Raw genomic sequence first — 24,297 nt, 5'->3', positions numbered from 1 at the left:
GGTCCTCTTCTGTAGTCCGTCTCCCTAGTTACTTAACAAGGCGATTTCACTAGCCAATCGGAGATTATTGAGGTGCTCTCAATTAACTATATCCTCAACTGTTCCCAGTCAGGTCTCCTAATACTGCCTCTAAGCAGGCGGTGAATAGCACAGGAGAGATCGTGCCTTTTGCAGTATACCCTTCCTTATTGGGATTGGCAATTAAAAATTGAGCTCGCAAATAATCCATATAAAGCAGCTTTCATAGCTTGTGAATTTTCCTTCTAAGCTAAAGTAGAGAAGTCCAAAACCACATCTTAGTGATATACTGAAAAAATTGACATATTACCCAAAATAATGAGGTCGGAATGGAATCTATTTGGCTACTACATTAGTTGAGAGCAGAGAACGGGCGGAAAGAAATATATGAGAGGCATGGTGCAACATATAGACGACGATGACACACTGTCACAGTTGCATACGAATTAGATCAAATATACAGAGTAAAGGGGATCGCGAAACCACGGCCGCTCAATGGAGGCGCGAAACAGTCGGCACTGTAGCAGTCGGCACAGTCGGAATCGTATGCTACAGAACATATTTTGAACTAAAACAGCAAATAGTTCTCACTCAACATCAGACAGCATTCAGAACTGGAATTTCAAGAGTTCATTTTCATTTGCATTAGTACTGCGTAGCGGAAAATGGCGCCCAAACGAAAACAAGCTTTTTGCGCTGCTTGCTGCTCAGTGCATAAAGGGCGGGCTTACTTGTTCGTCTTGTAGTTGACGCCCGCGAACCTGACGTTGGGACAGCTGAAGAAGAACGCGAAAATGGTGACGAGTGGAACGAGTGAGCAGAGGACGCACATCTTGATGATGCCGGCGCAGCGCAGGTTGAACTTCTTGACGAAGTAGCCGCCGAGGAACGTGCCACCACCGGCGCCAGGAACTGTCACCGCGCCTGAGAGAAAGGAACATGACCGCGCAGTCAAAATAAATGTCCCCATTTAGCACGTGTTATGTTGACGTAACCGGCATTCGCACCATGAGAGCTAGTGATCCGCAATCCCGAGCAGGTTCCCGGGGTGTCATCTCGGCAAGTGCATTTAAAGGAACTCTAATACTTACTCAAGGGGACACGATGAATTATTAGCCGGGAACACTACCAAAACCTTTTTTTCGACGCCGAAAGGGGCTTCGCTGCTGAGGAAAATGCAAAGGAATGTCCCGAAACCCTTTCACATTCAAAGCGCCCGCGAAAAATAACTTCAGTGGCATCACTGTAATAGAGCTTTACGATCAATCAGAGATACCAGTTCTAAAGGCCTTAGATGCGGACAGAAACTGCAAATAACCCTCCGGTCCCGTGTCCAGTCCAGTCGGTCGTCACGGTGGCAAGGTGCAAGTGCAGGCCCCCTCTTCCGGTATGCTGCACCAATCTTCCACAGAAAGGCAGACCCACTGCATTGCATGCGTTTGCATCCCATTGCAAAGTGAGTTCTGAAGAAACTATACGGAGTTACCGTGGGTAGCCGTACACTGCAGAGCAAACTACTGATCGCGCTTACGCGTGTATAGAGACCGTTTTCACGTGGACCCTGCCATACTGTAGCTCGGCTGTCGCATCAGCCAACGAGAGAAGAAAACACAACGCCGCTTCTTTTCTCATTGCCCGTGACAACGGGCTAAAAATTCGGCGACGACAATGTGAGAGTGTGGCCTTTTATGCGCAAAGTGCTACTGTGCAGAAACTTGCAGGGATCTTCAAAAGCGCACAAGCTGCAGTCGAGCTCACACAGTTCATTCAACACCTCATATGAGGGAATTTTAGATGCGCGTTGTTCATTAAACGCCGCACTGTGGTGTTGATTACTCCGTTTTTCTACACTAAAAATCAGTAAGTATGGTCGCAGGCGACACTTAATTGTGGCCGACCTGGCTGATGACGCTGTGATTTATACATTGGTGAATTGCTTGACGAGATGTACACACAATCTTGAACACGAGCATCAAGTGTTTCAATGTTTTTTTTCGCGAAAGCTCCTGCCTTCCGATACGTTACTTGTTAGATATTTTGTCAGCATATCTCGGAGCAAACTTGTCTTTCCCCTGCACAAAAGCATGGAAGACCACACGCTGCCATCACGCTTCACACATTCACAACATGCAATTTTATCATAAGGATAGCCTCGTAGGCAATTCAAAGGGCTGAAGTGAGAACGAAACCACTTCACTGGTCAGGGGTTGGAAAAGCTTCATTATCGGCAAAACAACGTACGTTGACGCTAACCTAGCGGTCTAGCCTGACTTACTGTTCCCCGTCAATGCATCTAAGGCGTTAACAGAGCGCATGCTAGTAAATCCACGCTGGTGCAAGCGCGTGTATGTCGCTTCACGCAGTTGGGTCTTCGCGTAAACTGTCCACGTTTATTCAGGTGCTCTCTAGTATGTTATTGAGTCCTTCCCCACACCCTCGTATCTCTGTTTCTCAGGCTCTTACCCTTCGTAAAATTCACACAAACACACTCATACACCAGCAAGACTGGACCTATGCCATTTCCGCTCTAATACATCGTGCCCCAACTGCCTTGAGCTTTACGCGGATCTTGCACACTGCCTCTTTTACTGCCTTGTCACCGTCCAATCTCCTTTCTACCACTCTCCCTCATCCCCAGTTCTCTCCTGGCATACCTGGCTGGCTTCTCGCGAAGAGAATCAGCTCGGCTTGGTCTGGCAGGCGAACCTCATTTTGAGCAGTTGATTTCTGCTCTGAAATAAAGTGTTTTACTACTACTTATTCAGTAATCGACATAAAGGCATTTCAGAATCCAGGAGGGCGGTTATAAACACACAATATCTTGAGGAAAGATTTGCGTGCTACTCACCCATTATTAGTGCCGCTAAGCTGGCCGCGATGCTGAATTGGAACTCTATGACTTTGGGAAGGAATGTCGCCAGGCCCGATACCAGCATGCCTGGTCAAGGAACAAAATCAGATTTTGTTAAAATGCTTTGCATAACAGTTTATTTTTCTCAATCCTTATCTAACGAAAAACAAAAACAAAAAAGAATGTCCTAATACGTTTCCATCCCAGAGATCGCCATACTTCAGGTCGCATCAGAACAATGATTAAAAAAAAAAAAAGGGATAAGATCAGCAGCTACGAACACAACACAAATCTTTTCAAGAGTATATATATCCTCCTAACCTATCTCTGAAATCTCTTGTTAGGTTCAGCAGTAAATAAAATTCATTTTTTCTCTCATTCGGAAAACGCGTGACTTCTCATAATTGCACACATTTTAAGGCGAAGTACACGGCAAATGTTCAAACCTCATGGATTGATACTACAACAGCATGGACATCAGCTCGCGAGGCGATTGCCCCATATATCATGTTTGCAATTTACCCTCCCCTATTTCAGCTCACACTAACCTTCCGTGGCTCCGGCCAAGCTGAGGAACACAAAGGTTGGATTGGTGATGAGTATCTTAAACGATGCCGGGAGATCCTTGGCCCGGGCTCCGAAACCGCTTTGTACCGCTTCGCTCTTCTGAAGTTTCTGGTGCATCTCGGATTTTTTCTGAGCCTGCAGCTTCAAAGAACCTGTGAATACAAAGCGCCGTTCTCTTGACACTGCGGAAAGGGTTGGTCGGGTGGCGCTGAAGTTGTCTACAAGCAACGTTCAAGAAGGAAAGTCTTTTATTGTAGTAACCGATGCGCAACTTGATGGCAATGGAGGGCCTCAAAACTACTTATCGCATATACGTACCAATCGTTAATTTTGCAAACTGAACTCTTCATTTATTCGCCCTCTACGTCAACAACGAATACCGCAGAATGGTTTTTCAGCAGCCTCCTGCAAAACTGTACGTCACTGAGGCACAAAAAAATATCACGTTTCCAACGATGAATACACGATGATGTGATTGCAGCCCGACAGTCAGCATTTCCTAAGCTGTGACATCCTTAAAAACATGGGATGTGCATTCCTATAATTCCTCTCTCTCTCTCTCTCTGCTTGTGTGTGTGTGTGTGTGTGTGTGTGTGTGTGTGTGTGTGTGTGTGTGTGTGTGTGTGTGTGTGTGTGTGTGTGTGTGTGTGTGTGTGTGTGTGTGTGTGTGTGTGTGTGTGTGTGTGTGTGTGTGTGTGTGTGTGTGTGTGTGTGTGTGTGTGTGTGTGTGTGTGTGTTAAGTGCGTGCGTAATTTTTTGTGTGTGTACGTGCATGCGTACTTGTCTGTGTGTGTTATGTGCCTGCCTACGTGTGCGCGCCTGCGATGTGCATGCATACATGTGTGCGTATGCGTGCGATGTACGCGCATGCGTGCGTGCGCACGTATCTGAGTGTCTGTATGCTTACATGCGTTGTGTGTCATTAGAGTAATCCCTCGGCATCTTCGATGTCAGCTTGCACTAGCGATCAAGAAGCACTGCGCTATTGCACCACATATAAGCACTGGCAAATCTTTTAAGGTGCTGGTAATAGTCTTAACTCAGGTAGCACAAAACGAAGGCAACAACGAAAAACCGCTTCTACCACTTAATGATGAGTCCGATGTTTTGATTAAAATCCCGCCGCGTCATATAAATCACCAGCATCATTATCATCAGCAGCCTGACTGTAACCACTGCAGGGAAATGGCTCTCCCATATGCCTCCAATTAATTCGGTCATGTGTCAGCTGCATACTGTGATATGAAATACATTAATGCACAAAATCGCTTAACATTAGTTGACTTTACATCTAATGTCCTTCTCGACAACTCACACGAATATCCAACGCCAACTGAGTGATTTAATCAGGTTCGTGGCCTGCTGATCAGGTTTATGCAGTGTCCATTAAGTATGTGGTTCAGCAGTGGCGTAAAGCGTAGTAATTCTTCGATGAAGCGTAAATTTCAACCAGGGATCTACGCACAACTTTGTATAAGATAAACCAACTGTGGTCTAGATTTTTGCGCAAAAGCGCTACCTACGGTATACATACGATAGAAGACAATTAATCAAAAGTGAAGAGAGCGCAAGAAATTTGTAACATTGGAATTATATAAAGTGAGAAATTTCTACTGCAATAATTTTTAGATGAAATATAATTCAACTAAAGAATAAAAACAACCCATTACAGTCGGTCCGTGGGGCTATATAACAATTATTAGCCTATGCTTTCTTCGCTTTCAATGTCTGTTAGCATCTTTCACGGGTGTGTCTATACACCCCTAATTTTCCCGCCCATTCTGCGTCCAAGAGCTACGATATAGGCATGCAAAATGCACAGCAGTATGCACAAGCTTATAGGCTTTTGTGACGAGCCTTGTTTACCTGGAAGGACTTTGGGGAAGGCACTAATGGGGATGGCAGCAACGACAGCCGTCACGGAGGACACCACGAAGCCAATCCACCAGGCTCCTACCCAGACACCACTGGAGGGCGTCAAGCCTAAGCTGTTTGGAAGAAAAAAGGGGGAGGGGGGGAAGAGATAGAAAGTTGTCACTGCTGGTTTGTACAGGTAAACTGGAGCTAAAATTGCATGAAGGGTTCTTTTTTAAGCAATCGCAAACAAGTGCACAGAACCGCCTGTGATGACATAATTGGAGGCCCGAAAAGCTGAAATAAATGGAAAACGACAAACAGGTAAGAAAGACCTGCCCACATTCACATCTCAGGCCCTCATGGAACTCAAAACAGGCTTCTTGTAGCAGCTTGTGACAGGAAAAACGGCGGAATAACATTTAGCCAGACATAATGCAATGCAGGCCACCCCATTTAACCCATCAGGTTCACTGGCAGCCGCTGCACCGTCAGCAAGGTGAAAGCCGCGCTTTCTGACGCGAGTTTTACGAAATAAGGGTTCTGAAAGTGGCGAATCATTAAAGACGCCGACACTGAAGCAAGCCGCGCACGGCAAGAGCTGGAAACTCACGCTGAAGCGTCTACGGAGAGGTCGGTGTAGATCTTCAGAAATTGGCCTCCTAGAATGTAGCCAAGTGCAGGGCCAATGATCGCCATGGTGTAAAAAATGCCTATGAGAAGAGGAAGAAAATTAGTTCAACAGGTAAAAAGGGCGAAGGCAAGGCTGTCAAGTCACCTGTTATACTCGAGCGTAATTTACACTCTTAAAAAGCGAACAGTTATCGCTCACAGGGTGCGAAACTAAAACTTATAAACTTAAAACTCATTTTGTTAAAAAGAACTTGCTGTTGGAATTGTTGGTTTCGAATCAGTTTCTTTAAGGCGCCTAAAAAAATCGGGCCGGATATTGCGCTTCGACCTGTCTTCTAATTTTGTTTCATCTCGTCTTTCTTTTTCTAGGCAACTTAAAATATGCAACGCTTGTACCACGCATAAATTCCCATCTTCAAGGAAGCGTCGCCGGTAACGTACCAATGTACACAGAAGACATCTTTGTGGACACAATCTCGTCCAGGTAAGTACAGCCGAGCGTGAAGAAAGGTGTCGCCCCAGCGCCGTGCAGCATCTGTCCCGCCAGGAACATGTACTTGTACTGGTTCACGGACCCCACCTCTCTGCTCCCGCAGAAGCCCTGGGTGGCGTTGACTGCAAGGCGGCATAGGCTCTCGCGGTCATCGTCGGTGCTGAAGGCATACGTGCCGGCCAAGAAGTGCGGCAACGAGAAGACGAAGGCGCCGAGGCCCAGAACGAGGCAGCCGACGCCAACGAACAGCGGCTTGCTACGGGTGCCGCCAAAGTAGCTGATGGGCGCCAGGAGTAGGAAGGACGCGATGTCGTACCCGCTGGCTATTAGCCCGCTCTCGGAGCTGCGTAGCTGGAAGCGCCGCTCGATGGTGGTGATGACCACGTTGACGAAGCCATTCACAATGAGTCCCTGTAGAAATCCCGCCCAGCACAGAAAAAATAGCACCCACGGAGGTGTGCGGAACCGCTGGAGCCAGCTCGGCCTCAGGCAACCCCAGCCGCAGGTCCCGCCTGCGTCTTCGTCATAGTCCGTGGTGATTCCTCTAGGATACACCGCAGTGTCGGGCAGACCCACTGCGTCTGGAATGACGGGAGGTTTTCCGACTACCAGAGGTTCATTGCTTTGCGAGTTGGTCATGGTGCCGAGACTAGAGACGCTGTCGTCCCGCGGGAACCGCTGCCTGTCTCCGCTGATGAGCGTCATGGCTGAATTTGTAGGGCTGGAGACTGCGCGCTCGGCAGTAAGGTGGTAGGCGAAATTGAGGTTTACTGTTGCGTCGTATGCAGTCTGCTAAACAATAGGTACTGCGCACCACATAAAACGTGAAGCGGATCCTGCTCTGCAGTGGTCTCCCCCGGCCTACCGTCCTTCACTGCGGCGATCTTCGAGTTGGTCCTCCTGCGAATTCAGCAAGATTTTGTTTCTTAAGAACAGCGATAGTGTACGCTCGTCACCGCGCCTAATTTACTTTGAATTCATCATGCAGAACGCGAACAAATAAAAGCAGATTCAAAAATGAATACGGCGAACTTTGCAAAATCAAAGCATTATGTGTGGCGCTCCTTTCATCTTGGAAAAATTTACTAGCGCATTTTATCAAATTGGTCCGCTTAATAGACCCATGAATTGGAAGAGGTCGAAAAAAGCATACAGCTACTTTGCCAATCTGGCATGACTGCGGGGTCAAGAGTAAACTGATTGAAACAATATATCGCTAAGTTATGCGCATATTCTCGAGGCACGAGATTAATCGTGACGAGCAGTAAGTAGTTCGGGGGCCGCAAACTAAAGCTTGCTAGATCAATTTCCTATATTCCTACGCGCTTCTCTCCCCGTGAAGGTGGCAAGAGAAACTGTCGCTGGTGGTCATTTACATGTAAAGCGACGCCCATTCCGCGTGTCTTCAAGAAACCGGCCGGCAGCACGCATAAAGATTAACCAGAGAAATGAAAACAGCAACGTGAGAGGCGAATCACAAAAAGTAACCAGTGAATAAAAAATGCTCCAAAATACAATATCTCAACAGGCCTTCCCAGAGAATGGCACAACGGAGACAACGCAGATGCATGCTGGCCGTGTGCGCTAAGCCACAGAGTAAACGATGTAATGAAAGCCAGCAGCGCCGTCTGGCAGTAATCCATGGTATTTATCTCCCAGCGTCAATAGAGGAGGGGAATGGGAAGCGGCAATGATGAGGGTACGTAGTTCACAGCCAGAGTAATTACTTGCCTCTCCCTTGACATTCCGGCCGCCACGTGGACGCCCGGAGATTATCACGTAGGATTACTGGTAGCAAAAAAAGGCACTGACGTTTAAACAAAGAATAAGCAGTACACAGAGACGACACGGACGTTCCTTCGATGCCTTCGGCAGGCTGTCTCTCGACTGACAGCGATGTAGAGGCTATGCGGGCACGCACACGTCCCCGGCATCCCACAACCGCTCCGCAAAACCTGTTTGCACGTGGTGAAGCCGCAGCGTGGGGGATTAACTCGGGTTTAAGCATTCTCCTTATAATGGATGTATGACGCCCACTGAAGTAAAAACAAGGAGCGATGGTAGTTTAAATCTGTTGCTCATGCAAAGCTCGCATCGGCCGCGAATACACTCATGGCAACGAAGTAATTTCATCCGCTGCTACTACTAGAGGTAGTGAGGCGAAGCCCTGTTGAAAGGTAGGGTGAGCAGAAGCAACTTTTGAGGCGTTTATTCTAAAACGAATAGCGTACTTGACCAAGCACACATCCGCTCGTATGCTGGATGAAGAGCGGCGAACGAAAATCATGATCAAATAAAGTTTATGTGCAGTACGCCAGGTGCAGCGCATCCGATGCAGGTCGTGTGTTCGTGTCTGCGGCAGGACCTACCAGACAAACGTTCAATGAATTCTTACATGCTCGAGCCACAATATTAGAACTGTGACGGCCACCACAGGAAGACCCTGTGGAACTGAAGAAAGAGCCGATGGAACTTTGGAAGCACGGGCTCAAACGAAAACTTTCAGAGGTAATCTTAAGTCTCCTTAGGTGCAAGACAGATGGCGCACGTGTATGGCCTATTTACCAAGACTAAATGAAGGCGTAGCACAGATGAAACTTGACGAAGGCACTACGCCGCGCGAGAGTGCGTTTCAGTTTTAAACGAGGCGTGATCGGCTGCGGAGATAGTGATTTCGTGCCTGGGCCAGGGAAGCTGGTTTGTTCGTTCTGACGAGAGCTCGAAACCCAGTGTGGCAATGCCTTTTTCTCTATTTAGAATTCATGACGACACACACCGTCCACAATTCCTGTCCACGCCAATCATGAGACAAAAAATGTTCTCGCATTAAACGGCGACGATACACGCAACCTACCCTTCTACACACCAGTGCGACGAGGGGCTAGTTCCAGCTTCTAATTGGAAATTATGTCTAGGCATTTCGGAATCTAAAATACACGCTAAAGGTAATCCGCCCGTACGAGGGACCGACTAGGTTCGACAAGCGCAAAATGCCACCACCCGCCAAGCCTTGAACTGGTACGAAGGCCGACAGAAGAGAAGCAGTAAGAGATGAGCGATGTACGTTATGTTAACCACAATTCAACAACTCCTATAATCTGCACCGTCGCAAACCAAGGTACCTTTTCAACCGTACGCGGAGGCACCAGCGAGGGTTTAAGGCGATCACATTTTCGCATTGATAAAGCAAGATGTAAAACCACGCGTTTCAATCCTGCAGACGATGCATATCTCCTTGCCGCTAATGCAGACATAAATACCATTATCAGCAGAAGTCAGACAACATCAATATCAACCTCCCAAGGCTCACAATGAACATGTGCTAAGGCTCACACGCAGGTTACGTTTCAGAAACAAGTTAGCGATGAAGTGATGGACACACGTGATCTCCGCCGATGTTGAGATGGGATTGTGTCGAGTTTTATAGCACATAGCAGCTAAGGCAAAGGTAATTTTCAAAAACTAATGGGTCTAGAAGGTTTGCATCTTTTAAGAACGAAACACAGAAGTCATTCCGGTTAGTGAATTTTGTCCCAAGACTAAGCGATTGTGTAATGATTTGTACTCGTCGCAAAATTGTAGGAAGTGCTTTTTGGTTAGCTTCTCAAGTTTAATTCAGGAGACTGAATGTGGCTTGTGGCCACCTCTTCGCAAAGCTAACATGTAGGCTTTTGCTTTCTTTCTTTTTTGTGTGTGTTTTTTGCAAGAAAGAATTTTCGTGTTCAGTTTGTGTCTGATACGAAGGCGACATAAAGGTATATATAACCAACGCTGTTGATGACTGCATGTTTTTCATTCATCGTTCATTGCATCTTCACTATGTGTAGCTTGTTATTCACTTATTATCCATGATGTCTGCCATGTTCCTGAGTTTTCTCTGTGCAAATCACATTGTATCTTTACGTGCTATATTCATTTTTAATGTTTTGACATTGCGGGCGGCTACAGCACATACATGAGCTCGGTCGTTACCGCTGATTCCTACGTGGCTTGGTACACAGTATAATTTAGTTTCACCGCCTTCTGTTTCGACTCTTATCACGTTTTGGATTATGTCTCCTGAAAGTATTTGTTGCATTTTCGGGCGTCGTTTTATTTATTTATTTACAATGTACCCTGCAGTGACAGGCATTACAGCAGGGGAGTGGACTTCACAGATAGCATCAGGATATACAAATACAACATAAAAAGCAGTACAAGAGCAAACAGATTTCGTGAGCGGAAACAGAAACAAACAAAACTACAGTGGAATTAGATCTCACTAACTGAACAAAGAAAGGTGTTCTTGCTGGCGCCCGCCACATGCGCTGGAAGCGCGTTATGCTTTCCGTGATTGTTTTAGGAAGTAAAGGAGAATGTCAAGTAATTAGTCTTGCACTTAATCTTGCGAATATTATTTTCGTGGTCCCACCTGGCTCACAGGCTTTCGGGGAGGAGGGGGGAGGGATACATATATTTTTGGCTCTCGATTACACTGTGTGATGCGATTGCATTGATAGTGTGTGTTGATTAAACTGTTTTCACTGTGGTTATGCACTAGTGTTTCAGTCCGTGGTGTCGCACAGTACACATCGATAGCAGATACCCCCTGCAGGGCGATAGCAAGATAACCCAACGCTTCAGAACAGGAGGCCAAATTTTCCGGCTGCAGAGAAAGACAAGCATTGGAAAGACTCATGGGCGCTCCGGAATCTCTACGAACCGTAGAGTACATGTGCCAGCAGCGCTTTTAAATCTAGTCACCTATTTCACCAGCTGCACATGGAGTCTAAGAGCTAAGCTATTGTAAACGTCTTCCAATACAGACAATTCACAGGCCTCGCTATAAATTTAGTGGCATCCTGTTGGCTGATACGCGCTGTACGCCATAAATCGGAAGATTATGTTTGATCCCATCGGAAAGTGCTTTCGTGCATTGTTCACCACGAAACATACAAGCCTGCTCTACCGTTTCGTAAAAATAAAACATAATCGTGACAACAGAAGCCGCGCCTAGTACTTGCTCGCAGTTTATCGCCAGAACTACTGGCCAGTGACGACGCAAAGCCAAATACATCACTACTTTGTTTTGGTGAACGAGTCTAGTGGTTCAGGAATTGCAGATCCGACGGCCTCAACTAGCGGCTTTTGCGTAGTATTGTGCCATCACTGTGCTAATAAATCTACACAGCAAGATAAATTATTACTAGAATTCTGCTGAAACTATTACACACATGAGCATCATGATACCAATAGTCTGGAAACCTACCAAGCAAATGTTAAATATATATTAACAGCTGTTCCTATTGTCTATATTGGAAGTCCAAGGAACTGCCAAGCGGGAAAGCTTGCTGACGTAGCGCATGCAGACAGCCGGTCCGAAACTGACTCCTCGGTTTCATTAGGAGCTGAGCTGGCCTCGCTATGCATACATTTAGGAGATATTTTATCATCCGTTCAGCGACAGGGATCAGAGTGTTCCGCTAAAACGACAGAAAACATGGCCGGCAAACCTTGACTTTTCTAAACCATACTGCACAGGAAACGGAAGAAAAAATAAACGAACCATTCCTGCTAGTAAAAAGCCAAAACTTTTTGAACACTACACGTATTGTCTTCCTGGTGAGGCTCGGTGGAAAAAAGAAAATACTTGAATTCTGCTTGCAATCATGCCTTCGATCAGCCTCCGACGATTAATTACGATACGAAACAAGTTATTAGTGTCTAAATGATGCTCTTTCAGCACTCTATTCGTGACTAGTATTCATATGCAATCAATAAAACCGATAAAGGTTAGCGTCCCGACTGCGCTTGCAACCAGACAGGATGTACAACTTCCTGAACTCAGCTGTCTTCAAGCAACGTTGCAGACTTTCAGCGCTCAGGAAAAGTCGGTCTAACGGTGATTTATTTCATTCATAGCGCAAATATTATTTCGATAATGATGCCAATATCGCTCAAGTCGTCAAACTCGAGACCTGTGTACTGCGGTGATGGGATGTTGACTGCCACCAAACGGGTCCGCGGCGCCACCTTCATATATCCGCGGCCGCCCAGTCATTGGCGCTTCGTAACGGCTGTCACGTACGAGTTGTGCGCCACGTTGTGCCGAACAGCTGCGACGTGAGAAATCAACGGGAAAGAAGTCATAAGGCCGTACGCTTCTGTTCATTCCGCGTCACTTCACTTGCTTTCTCGAGCAAATGAGCGAGCAAGTGAAGCAAGTGTTTGTCTCTTCCTTTTACGCCTTTCTATGTGTTTAGTTCTTCTCTTTCTATGTGCACATGTGGGGCCGTTTTCAATCGATTCGAGCCAGAGAGGGGAGCCTCTTGCTGCCAACAGTGAAGATGGGATATTGCGTCCATTTATCAGCGCCACTGACTTTCCGTTGTCGGTAGTGCTGCAGAACAAAATAAAATGTATGCTGTCAGGGTCGATAGCTTCCCATCTGTTGCCGCCGCTAGTTTTATCTTACGGCTTCTCTGAGAAACTGGGACGGCGGCCGTCAGCGTTTGTTCTGCGTCCAGGACTGTGCAGGACTGTGTTTATGGCTAGATACATTCGAGAAAGGAAGGCTTCTTGAAAGACTAAGAAAGTTATCCCGAGCACAGTAAGGATGATGGTTCGATGCCAACCCGTCTTGGAAGCATCCGGCCTGCCTGTGTGCCTATACTGGATCAAAGTGAACGCTAAGAAAAGTACTTCTTTCAGGCATCTGGCCTCGTGAAAATAAACCAGCTGCCCGATATGTATTCCTTGATGTAAACAGCGCCCAGTAAGAATCGCGGTTTATCAAGCAGGGAGCCCTGATAAAAGGAACTGAAAGAAGTAAACCGAAACATAATTTCATACTTGTGAATTTACCTTGTCTAAAAGTGCCTCATATTATATATATATATATATATATATATATATATATATATATATATATATATATATATATATATATATATCGGCGCGTTGTTTTTTCTTCCGCTTTGCATTCAATATTCTTTATGCCGATAATCATCATAAGACTAATTCTTGTTAAATACGAACAACAAAACATGAAGAAAAAAAATCCCCAACGTTTGCCTTGGACTCGTGGACTGTCAGATCCTTTAAACTCTATCAATCACGAGTCTCTCATTTCATTTCTCTTTCAATTGTATATATATATATATATATATATATATATATATATATATATATATATATATATATATATATATATATATATTATGCGAGGCGGGCGCGCTTGCGCTATCCGCGCATTTAATACAACTAGACCTTTTTCTCCCATTCGTCGAATATATGCATTTGCGTATGGAGAAGCTGGCAAGTGAAAAAATTAAAAATAAAGAATGCAGTAGCACGAAGATGGGCTTTGGCTAGTGCAAGTGTTTCGGGATGAGCTCCGTTCGCGGAATGCGGCACGTACACGATAGTCTGTCATTGCAAGGACACGCGAAACTGCAGAATCTAACAAAATTAACGCAGTGCTCATTCATTAACGGTACCAGCAGCGCAAGGCGCAGTCCTTTACGTTGCTGAAAATACATTTGGTGCACGAAAGCGCTGAAAATCTTCCAATGTCACACGACTGCCTTCCAGGTAGTACACATATAAGCCCATTACTCAGACTTTTTTTTTTTTTTTATTCTTGATTGGGAACCGGATTCGGCGTTACTGCAGACGTGCTCTATCTCACTTCTCATCTTATACCTACTATATAGGAGAAGCTCCACGGGTTGAGGCTCCCCCGTGTGTTGGGATAACCGTTCGCCTCCTATCACAGCGCCAGCTTTTGGAGAAGAGACCCCACAAGAGGCCCGTTCAGCCGCGACGAGTCCGTTGTGGAGTTTTCGGCAGTCAGCAAGAACGCGGAGGACCCTTTTCCTCCAGTAGGCACGCTTTCGCCGTGAACTTTGGGGGGAGCGCTTAAAGCGGCCACAAGCGGAGAAAAGGGGCGATCGTCCATCTCCTAGCACTTTTCCGCACGTGCATCCCAGCAGACAGGGTGCTTTTACGTCTTCGCTGCACGTGCGCCCATAAAAAAGCCGGTAACCAGCCGCTGAAAGATGCGCGCTGAAAGGTCCCCGCTGAAGGCGCTTCCTGTCAGGGGCGGAGTTGTTATGTTTAGCAGTTGGCAGGAGACGGACCCGATATGAACATGGTAGGAAATGCGCTTGTGCCTCGAACTAGTCGGGAAGTGTGTACGATCACCACGATGCACTCCCAAACGACATCCTAAAACGACCTGTACTTTATCCGTCTATAAAAAAAGGGGGCTTTACATCGGCAGTGCATTGATGACAGCACCCGGATACTGACACATGAGACAGCTGTATGCTGCCTAATCTACGGCAATATCCGCCAGTGAGAGACCACCCTAAGCTGCCGTGTAGCTGGAGCCAGTTGTAATAGTCGCGTTGCATTTGTTTTGCTTGGCTTGGCTACTATACTGCAAACTACTTAGCGCCCAAGCGCCTCGGCGCCAAGACAAGCCAAGTTAGGTTAAACCAGAGTCCTTCAAAAGCATTGAAGGACTCTGGTTAAACCAACTGATTGCCATGCCAGGAGAGAGCTGCGGAAGATAAAGAAAAGAAGGATAGAAATTGTAGGGACGCCATCGTGAAGATAGTAATGGGAAAGAGATGAAAAAACAAACAAACATTATGATAACGTCATTGCTTCCTAAACAAGGAGAGGGTTTTGTTTAAAATAGGATCGCTCTAGTCGAATGTTTCATCTAAACCGAACCTAGGCGTTTTTTTTTTTTGTACCTTGTGATTAATTTCCGACGGCCACTCACGATAGGAGATCGTATTGCTGTCATCTGAACAATTTTCTGCAGTTCAGAAATCAAACAATCGAAATCGCATAAAAACAAGTAATGAAGAAAATGTGGTCTGGTAATTCTTCCATCTCGAAATTCAAAACAATCTGTAATGAAAGGTGGCGCTCAGAAAGCTGAACCTCACCTCAATGATTGTTTTGAAGTTCAGGTTTCTGAGAGCAAAATTTCTGCAACTAAAATCGGACGAACGAGACCTTAAAGTTATATTCAGAGCTTAATTATAACCTAGGGCGAAATCCGAACGTTTGAAAGAGTCGCGTACAGAAACAGTATTAGCATAGCAACAGAGCTTTTATCAGTACTATAGTTTCTCTCTAGATAAGGATCCACAGTTGACAAAATTTAAAATCTATAAGGAGCTACCAAACGAATTCCTTAAGGCGGCTCTAGCAGAGAGTGTGAGAGACGGAATAACGAACACAACTTCAAGAAATATCTAAAAAAAAAAAAAGAAATAAGAAAGTTTGGGGTGGTTGAAAGTTACTCTTACCCATGCTCCTATTTTATGCGCCGAGGAATATACATATTTCGAACTCTGTGTTGTCTTACAAACATTGTGATATCTCGCTTGTCATTAGTGACACGAACAGGGCGGACACAACGTTCTAGTTTAGTTGCCTTAATTTGTGAAGTGTAAGGTTCCTGCGCCTTGCACTTGAGTGCTCAAACAGCATTTGCTGAAAAAACAGAGCTATCTACATTGGAATACCTCGACTGCTAACGATAAAAGGGGCAGATAAGTACAAGCCTACTACGCGAACTCCGTGCATTCTGTGCATTCTTACACATCACCTGATCTTTGCTTACTCAATACAGAAATGACTGCCTCTGTTTAGGGCGATGTCGCGGGAACTCCCCCTACCCCGAACTGCTATCACCAGTCGCTCGCAAGACAATACTGCAGCAAACGACTGCCATGCTGACAAGCACAAGGAAAGTAAACCTACTCGAGATATCGACACGGCGTGCGATAAACTCAGGGTCGTTTTCCGAGCGTTGCGGCTCCCGACACATGAACCCTTCGTGCATTCGTGTTGAAACAGCTGAGTGTGTAAGTCTCTCTTGCCGGCACGGTTTGCTGGTGACATACGATCGAAAACAACCAAGTCTTCCAAAAATTCGCCCATACATCGTCCTCCTAAACAGATTAGTTCCCAGCAAACGTTACAAAAGTTATTGCACGACGAAACTACGGGCAAAGAAAAATACATTCAACCGCAAGCGGTACGCACTACACGGCAGAGCTTGTGGCTCAACGGACTTTTTTTATCAGTGATCTAACCAGTGGCTGTGCCCCTGTCCTGTACACATAGGAGAGCGGGCCAAAGCTTAAGATTATAGACTGTACACGTCATTGTCGGCAGATCTTATATCCGAGCAACTTATTACATACGCTAGTATGTAACATGAGGAGCCGTGACCTATTGTCACTGCTATATATTCTCAGTATTCCTTTCGGCAGCAAATTGGTCGTAGAATTGTGCACCCGCAAAACAAGCTATCGCGGTTTCGGTGCCGCACCGCAACGGCCAGATTTCTCGGAAGCACAACATAGTGCGACTGTCTCGTGCATCGCGATCATTGGCGCACGTTAAGTAGGCCTGGAATCGATGACTGCGTCGGTCTTAACTAGCAGCGCCATATTGGGGCATTATTGTATAACTTTTTAATCATCTTGAGGACAAAACAAAAGCTAGAATAAATACTATTTATATAGTCCAAACACTGGAAACCTAGTTTGCTGATAGCAAGCCAGGCCTAACTAAAGACAGTAAATTATAAGCCACTCGATACTTTTTATATACAGCAGTGCAGAAAAGTGTCGTTCAACATTTGCTCTCCTTGTTCATTCTCGCCTTAAGGGTGATTGTATTGTACCATATTGTATTGTATTGTATTGTATCATATACTTCTCTTTTCTATTTCTTGTTCCACACTGCTATATCAGTTCAGTTCAGTCGTTCAGTCGTGTCCGACTCTTCGTGACCCTACGGACCATGTCACGCCACGCTTTCCGGTCTCTCACTATCTTCCTAACATCACATAACTTCATCTGCAGTGCCTCGAGGATGCCATCTAACCATCGCGTTCGCTGCCTACCCCTTCTCCGGCGACCCTCAACCTTTCCCAACATGAAATCTTTCTCCAGCGACTCCTCTCTTCTCATCAGATGACCAAAGTAGCTGAGCTTTAACTTTAGAATTTGACCCTCCAATGAGCAGTCAGGGTTTATGGTCGACAATATCGACTGATTTGATCTTCTGGCAGACCAAGGAACTCTCAAGAGTCTTTGCCAGCACCACAATTCAAACGCGTCAATTCTTCGGCGGTCAGCCTTTTTCACAGTCCAACTCTCGCATCCATACATCACAACTGGAAAGACCATAGCACGAGTTATACGGATCTACACTGCTATATAGAATTGCGTAAAAAGTTACCAAGTGTGGACTGTCAACATTTGTCATTTTGTGCTTTCATTTTATACCCCAAACCTGCAACAACCTCCGCAAGGAGGTTAGCAGTATGTATCAAATAAATAAATAAATAAATATAATGTTTCTTGTAGAGAATTACGCATATCACGCTGTCGAGATTCGGATTTAAGAAGCACCACATCCCATTTTGCCCTATTACTTCAGAAGGAAAGCTATTGCGCGCTGCGCAACCGGTCGGACAAAGAAGAGGCGCAGCTGTGATCTCTGCAACATTTACCTGTATACGCGGCACACTCCGGCGGACCAACGCATGCTGAAGGCACGTTTCCTCGCAATACGAGAGGAACCAGGCGGGCGAGAGACGGCGAGGGAAAGGGACACGGGAGGAGCACTTTGTGCTGCCCCGGTAGAGCGCACGCGAGCAATATCCCATCCAATCAACCCAGGCAATCTACGCAGGAACCATGTGGGCCCCGAGATTTCATTACGGTAAAATTGAAGGCGCTTGGTCCGCTGGGGTAAATATCCGAAAGAAAATAGCTAGAATGCATACCACGTAGATAGCCAACTATTTCCTATTTACAAGCGAAAGCATGTGTAGATTTTGTGTTTACAAATGCCACGCCATTCCAACGGTCTTTTTTTTTTCTTTTTTTTTTCTTTTTTTTTTCTATTGGATGTAGGATTTTATACCATTTAGTTGCCGATATTTCATCCCGGGAAAGTATTTCGCGCGAAGCTTCAGTGATCACTTTGCGCGGAAATTTCAAGCTCTGTTCGACGCTCGGATGAAATTTATGCGAAACGTGACTTGTATTCTGAGATATGCGCCAGCCAGTAAAATTACGCCCTATAGACCGCTAAACACCCTTCTCTCCCAAATAAGAAAAAAGAAAAAAAAAAAGAGCTAGCAGCAAGTGAGAAGCAAAAATAAAAGTTCAAATTAAAGAAAAATGCTAATCCACACTACAGTGCTGCCAGCTGCTTTTTGACGGCAATGACCTCGTGTCAACACACGTCATGGGACCAACACAGTGTCAGAGCAATTTAAACATGAAAGTGACCCCGACAACCGCGCTCCACTGTATTCAACCTGCTGTCGAGATGGGAAGCGTAGGATTTCTGGAGCGACATACAATCTCATTATGGGTCGACGATGCTTTTGTAGACTTGTCAACGATGTCGTATACAAAGTGTTGCGGAGGGGTGTGTGGATGACGTCGCACCCCGCCGAGGCAGTGCCGTCAGCAATTGCTTCCATACTCTTCGATGCTCTTCGTCGCAAAGGGCCTCTCTGCCACGGTTTCCCCGGAATCATCATCAGCAAGCAAAACAAAACCGCACGTGCAACCGAAAGACACGACAAACGTGGCTAACAGAATCGCTTGGAGATATATTAGATCCCGCACACTCCATCAGACCGCCTTCCTGGGGTTTTGGATGGACAAGAGGCGTCCGCGTCATGCGGAGAAGTAATCACATTCGTAGGCTTGATTGGACGCCGTGAAGGCAGCGTCGGCAGCAGCTGATTGAGCAGACGGGAGGAAGGCACAACGGTGCAACGCTGTAGTATACCTAAACGACATGAAGTAACCGACAGCGCTCAGGTTAGGTCAGTAACCTCTCCGGCACCCAATAGCTCCGCTTTTATGGACCCTTCCGCAGGTATCGCCGATAGAAATTAACGCAGGACAGGCGCTCTGCGCCATTAAATGATTCCCCTCGCAACAAAGTCGTCCATCGCAACATGCTTTACCATGCGCCCCACGTATAGACAGATGACAGATAAGCGCTCTTATCTTTTTATTCTCCTGCATAACGGCAGGTAAGGCGCAGCCGATTTTGTCGACTCGGAACTTGGCATAGAAATAAACCTAGGGTGATATCATCAACATTTGCCTCAAGATAACGTATTACTGCCGGATTCTAGCAGGCGCGTCAAACAAAGACGCTCTTTGGTGAAGACTGAATAGTCAACAATGAAGGACAGTATCTTCGCTGATAAGACGAAGTGACAACCGCAATGACATTACTAAACCAGGGTGCCCTCACAAAACGTTAATTCGACAACCACGCATTTTGTGAGGTACCGATCACAATTATTTTTTTTTAATAGTCGGCCCTCAGCGTAAACCGGGCCCGCTTCTCTATCTTATCTTTCAAAATTTGCCGTCACATTTCCGCAAAGTGCGCTTCGTGACTGCCATATCTTTAATGGCGTACTCAAACTCGTTCTCTGCGCACAGCAAGCTTGAACGCCGGCCGACATGCAGTGCACCTTTAGTGCCCGCCCGAAGTTAACGCACAGGCAAGAACAACTGGAGAGCTTTCACCTATATGGAACGTCCCATGGACCGATACCACCGCTCAGACTGAAGGTCATGAACTTCCTTAAGCGATAACCGGCTTCGCTATAAACCGGAATCGCTTTGGCGAGCCGGTGCACGCGAGTACCCTGCAGCGACCGACGCCGGCTCCCTTCCGCCACCGCGCGTCGGGGTTTTTGTTGGCGATTAGAAATTCGCGGGGAAGAATTCTTTCGGAACAATTATACTAGTGGCCTTTACTCGACAGTTGAGGAAACCGGCGGACCCCTTCCATGGGTGTCATTCCCAGAAATGCGTGGGAATAACCAAATAAACCACAAAAGCAACAGGATTGGATCACTGAGGCTTTTTTTTTAAGCGTCCCATGTTGCAGACGTCCAGCAGTCGCATATTACTTCTTTCACAGTTCAACTACAAAACTTTTGTCAGTTCCAGCGCAGATTGCGGTGGGACTAACAGGCAAACAAAACAGGGCAGCTAACAACGGAAATGCGCCATAGCTTGTTCACGTATAGTATATACATCATCATCATCCAGATTACACCCACTGCAGGGCGAAGACCTCTCCCATATTTCTCCAATTAACCCGGTTCTGTGCTAGCTGCCTCCACTTCACCCCTGCGAACTTCTTAACCTCATCTGCCCACCTAACTTCCTGCCGCCCCCTGATACGCTTTCCTTCCTTTGGAATCCAGTTTGTTACCCTAAGCGACCATCTGTTATCCTCTCTTCGCAATACATGCCCTGCCCATACCCATTTCTTCTTGATTTCCACTAGAATATAATTAAATAGAGTTATTTATCTGATCCACTCTGCACGCTTTCTATCTCTCAATGTTACACCTACCACTTTCCGTTCCATAGCTCTCTGCGTTGTTCTCAACCTAAGTAGAACCTTACATACACACATTATTTACGAAATAATATAAAATATTTGGGAGGAAAACGACACTACTGTTGTAAGCCTACAATGCTGGCGCTCTTAGGCTACCTTACTGTGATGTGTTAGAAAAATGCAGTGTGTGTTCTTTGATCTCAATATGACAGCATCACGTGTTTTATATGCGAGAACGAGGTCCAGCGTCTCTGAATTTTTGCAGAATAAGCGCCAGGTACGTCGTGATTTTATAGAACAATATACGATACATTCAAATTCACAAAACAAATTAACCTTGCTCTTGGCGCATGATAGCCTGAGCTGCTTATGCGCCAAAGAACCCAACCCAACTCAACACAACTTTCAAATTAGGGCAATGAAGTGGAACAGTTGAACTCGATAATAACACGCCAAGTTGTCCCCCCCCCCCCCCCCCCTCTCCAAGCGCGAGGATAGCAGGTTGCCTCCGCGTCTTCGACAAAGTACAACAATGGCGCGCAGTGAAAGAGTCATAGATCTCGTGAACCCTTCGTGAACCGTGAGCATAGCAGAGGCGGTGGAACAGAGAAATAGATCATACTTGCCATCCAGAACCGGTTCCCCCTTGGATGTATTACTGCTTCACGCGTTCGGAAATCCCCTTCAGGCGGCGTCCCGCCATGCAACGCGAAACCTTTCGAATTGGTTCGCGTTAATTTACGAGCGCAGTATATGTCATATATACACGTACACGGCTGCAAGCGAGAACGGCCTGCGCCTGCTAAGCATCCCTACCGAGCTCAGCAACCCTCGATTTCTGTTGCATGCAATATTTCGTGCTTAAACCAATTATCCGGGTTGTCAGATGTTTAAAACTCAGCATCTCTCGTTCCCTCAACAACAAACCGAAGTCGAGGCTTTTGACGTTCGAAAACAGACGTAAAACAGGCAACATTTTTTTTTTTTTGTTCATACGGAGTCTCTCTTTTGTTATCTCCTTGAAAAGAAGCAAGTCTGGCATCCTCCGAGCTCAATTAGAGGCGATACCATAAAACATGCGTGGACAGAGACGAATGGCAGAGACGACTAATGCCAAACAAGGTTGCGAGGTTTTGGCTTGCATTGGTAAGCTACTCTGCGGAAAACATAGACAGGTGAAACAGTTGACTTAGGTGCCCCGATTCTAACTTATTTATTCCCTCATTTCGCATGCATACGCTAAGAGCCTCACCATATCATCATATAAAGCAAAGAAACAAATCTTACAACGAAATACCAAATGTAATCAACCATAGCAGCCTACAGCAGCAGTTTACACATGGGTACCCCACTATACTGTTCGCTGCTTGAGCCAACTGCTCAGATAATGCAGGTACCGGTGATGACCACGAAGGAAAATCACCCCAGTCACTCGCGGCTTGCCCAGCAAGAAGGAACCCGAGTTTTCGCAATTCGTGAAAATAGGCTGTTCTAGCTTTAGACTACCCCCCCCCCCCTCCCTCTCCCACAAGCACACATTATGTCTACTATACACGAGTTTCTACCATACAAGATACCACAAGAAATTAAAAAAAAAAAAAACAAAAAAACAAACAACATTCAGCTCTCTCTAGACTTCAGCGCATTATTAAAAAAAAAGGGGGGGGGGGGGGGGGGGGGGAGGCTACACGCAGTATACTTGTTTTCGAAATGTGTGTTAACCCGCTTTATTTGCATTTTCTTTTCGTTCCGGTTTGACAGTTTCTCTGCACGCTCCTATCCCCGCTTCCAATAGTGTTACATTTGCGCAGTCTCAGCACGTGCTGAACGCCGACAGACTCAAAGTGGCGGGCGGGCAATAAAAATAATTTCCTCTGCCCATCGCCGGAAGTTCCCTTCGGTATATATAAAATAAACAGAGGAGGAGGATGAAGAAAAGAAGAGGAGAGAAACGCTTTCATTCTGAGCGTGCTACCGTGCGGTAGCGCTCCTCAGAAGCCATCGGCCTAATGGACCGACCACCCTGGACCCCGGTTGACTCAAGCTATATACGCAAAACGGGAAGGGGGAGGGATAGAGAAGGTGGGGGTCAGGATAAAAGGGGGATGGGCTCCGGCTCTCCAATGTGCACGCTGTCGCTCCCTGCCTCCCAGTTCCCTCTGTGCCAATACCGAGAGCGGAAGAAAAATAAAGCCGCGAGACACACGGTGACAATCCGGGTCTTTTCGCGCCACGAAGCCGCCTTCGCCTGTAGCTCGCTGACCGACCTCAGCAAGACGGAAGGCTGCGTCGTCTCCCAACTCCGTTTCCAGTTGGATGCCTCAGCTGTTCTATGAGGATGCTCGTAAACATTTTTCAAGAGCTCAGTACGTTTGCTCTGTTCGCAGTATGAAAAAAAAAAAATGATAAAACGAGTCGTGTCACCACCAGGTGTCTTTGGGGAAGCGTGGCTGAACAAACGCTCACACCGGGAAGATAAATCAATGAAAAAACAAAGAATGGGTTTTGCGTCGAATGGAACCTGGTCCTGAAACAGATAAGTCACACTATTTTGACGTATTTTTCACTCGACTCTCCCAGGCATGCAAGACCACTTTAAAACCTCTCTTTGTGTCAAAAGGAACCGTAGTATGGACGTCTCATGTGTAACGCAGATGAGATGGAGTTATTTTGATTTAGTGACGGGGCACGGTGCTCTAATTACGACGAAGTGTCAGTTGTGGCGGTTAGCTGGACATCCTGATTGTCTAGCGTGCTGTTAAAAACGCTGATTTTACCACGCAAAATGTCGGAAGGTCAAACGAATTTCAATATGTATGCGCTAGCAGATCGGTTGCGGCTAATGACACATCTCCTATAGAATAACTTCCTTGTCTAGATCTTGGCCAGCGCCTAACCTACAAAGTCGATGCACCATGCAAATGCGTGATTTTCCTGGTACGCTTCGCAACTTCATGTCACCTGAGTCTACGTTTTATTGGCCACACAAGACAGCTACAGGAAAAAAGACACCTTTTCAAGGTTAAAATAAACAGCACCGAACGAAAGCTATACCAGAATGGAAAATGAGGAAATAGTCGAATGGTATACGCTTAAAGATATTTGTGCTGTCAATAGACCGATACCAAACACAGAGGTACATGACGTGGTACTAGGACGCATCTACAGAAATTATAACTATTAATAACTGCGATTAAAAGTAACCGTACAGAGCACTCCAACGCAAAGGTATTGCTTTACCAATAGCTACGCACACTTACAACAAAGTTGGAGACACCCCTTTCATTTGTGACGATGAGCGCTCCTGCTATGGTGCAATGTTTTTATTGTATACGAACAAATAATTATTTTCAGCAAAGGATTGACTATGTTTGATTTGAAAAGACATCCAGCAAGGACCGAGGAGGACAATCCCTGGTGGCTTTTAGCAGTCATAAATAAATAAACATTTAAAGGTAACATTTTT

At 46.0% G+C, this 24,297-nt stretch overlaps 1 protein-coding gene across 1 annotated transcript in view; it reads right to left on the bottom strand.

The window, feature by feature from the left end:
- Positions 1-24,297, bottom strand: part of LOC146190641 (solute carrier organic anion transporter family member 4A1-like) — an 87,318-nt gene that overhangs the window by 9,461 nt on the left and 53,560 nt on the right. Inside the window, exons 2-7 of the mRNA XM_084601012.1 lie at positions 6,365-7,316; positions 5,904-6,003; positions 5,303-5,424; positions 3,418-3,588; positions 2,867-2,956; positions 750-942 (exon numbers count right to left, since the gene is read on the bottom strand). Of these exons, the coding sequence (XP_084457138.1) occupies positions 750-942; positions 2,867-2,956; positions 3,418-3,588; positions 5,303-5,424; positions 5,904-6,003; positions 6,365-7,121 (1,433 nt within the window). The 5' untranslated portion in view covers positions 7,122-7,316. The remainder of the gene's footprint in view (positions 1-749; positions 943-2,866; positions 2,957-3,417; positions 3,589-5,302; positions 5,425-5,903; positions 6,004-6,364; positions 7,317-24,297) is intronic.

This window comes from Amblyomma maculatum, chromosome 4 (assembly GCF_055883805.1).
Source record: "Amblyomma maculatum isolate TAMU_Amacu chromosome 4, ASM5588380v1, whole genome shotgun sequence".
NCBI classification, from domain to species: Eukaryota; Metazoa; Arthropoda; class Arachnida; order Ixodida; family Ixodidae; genus Amblyomma; species Amblyomma maculatum.
The sequence above is the reverse complement of the archived record's forward strand: the minus strand, read 5'-3'. Positions and strand labels throughout refer to the sequence as shown.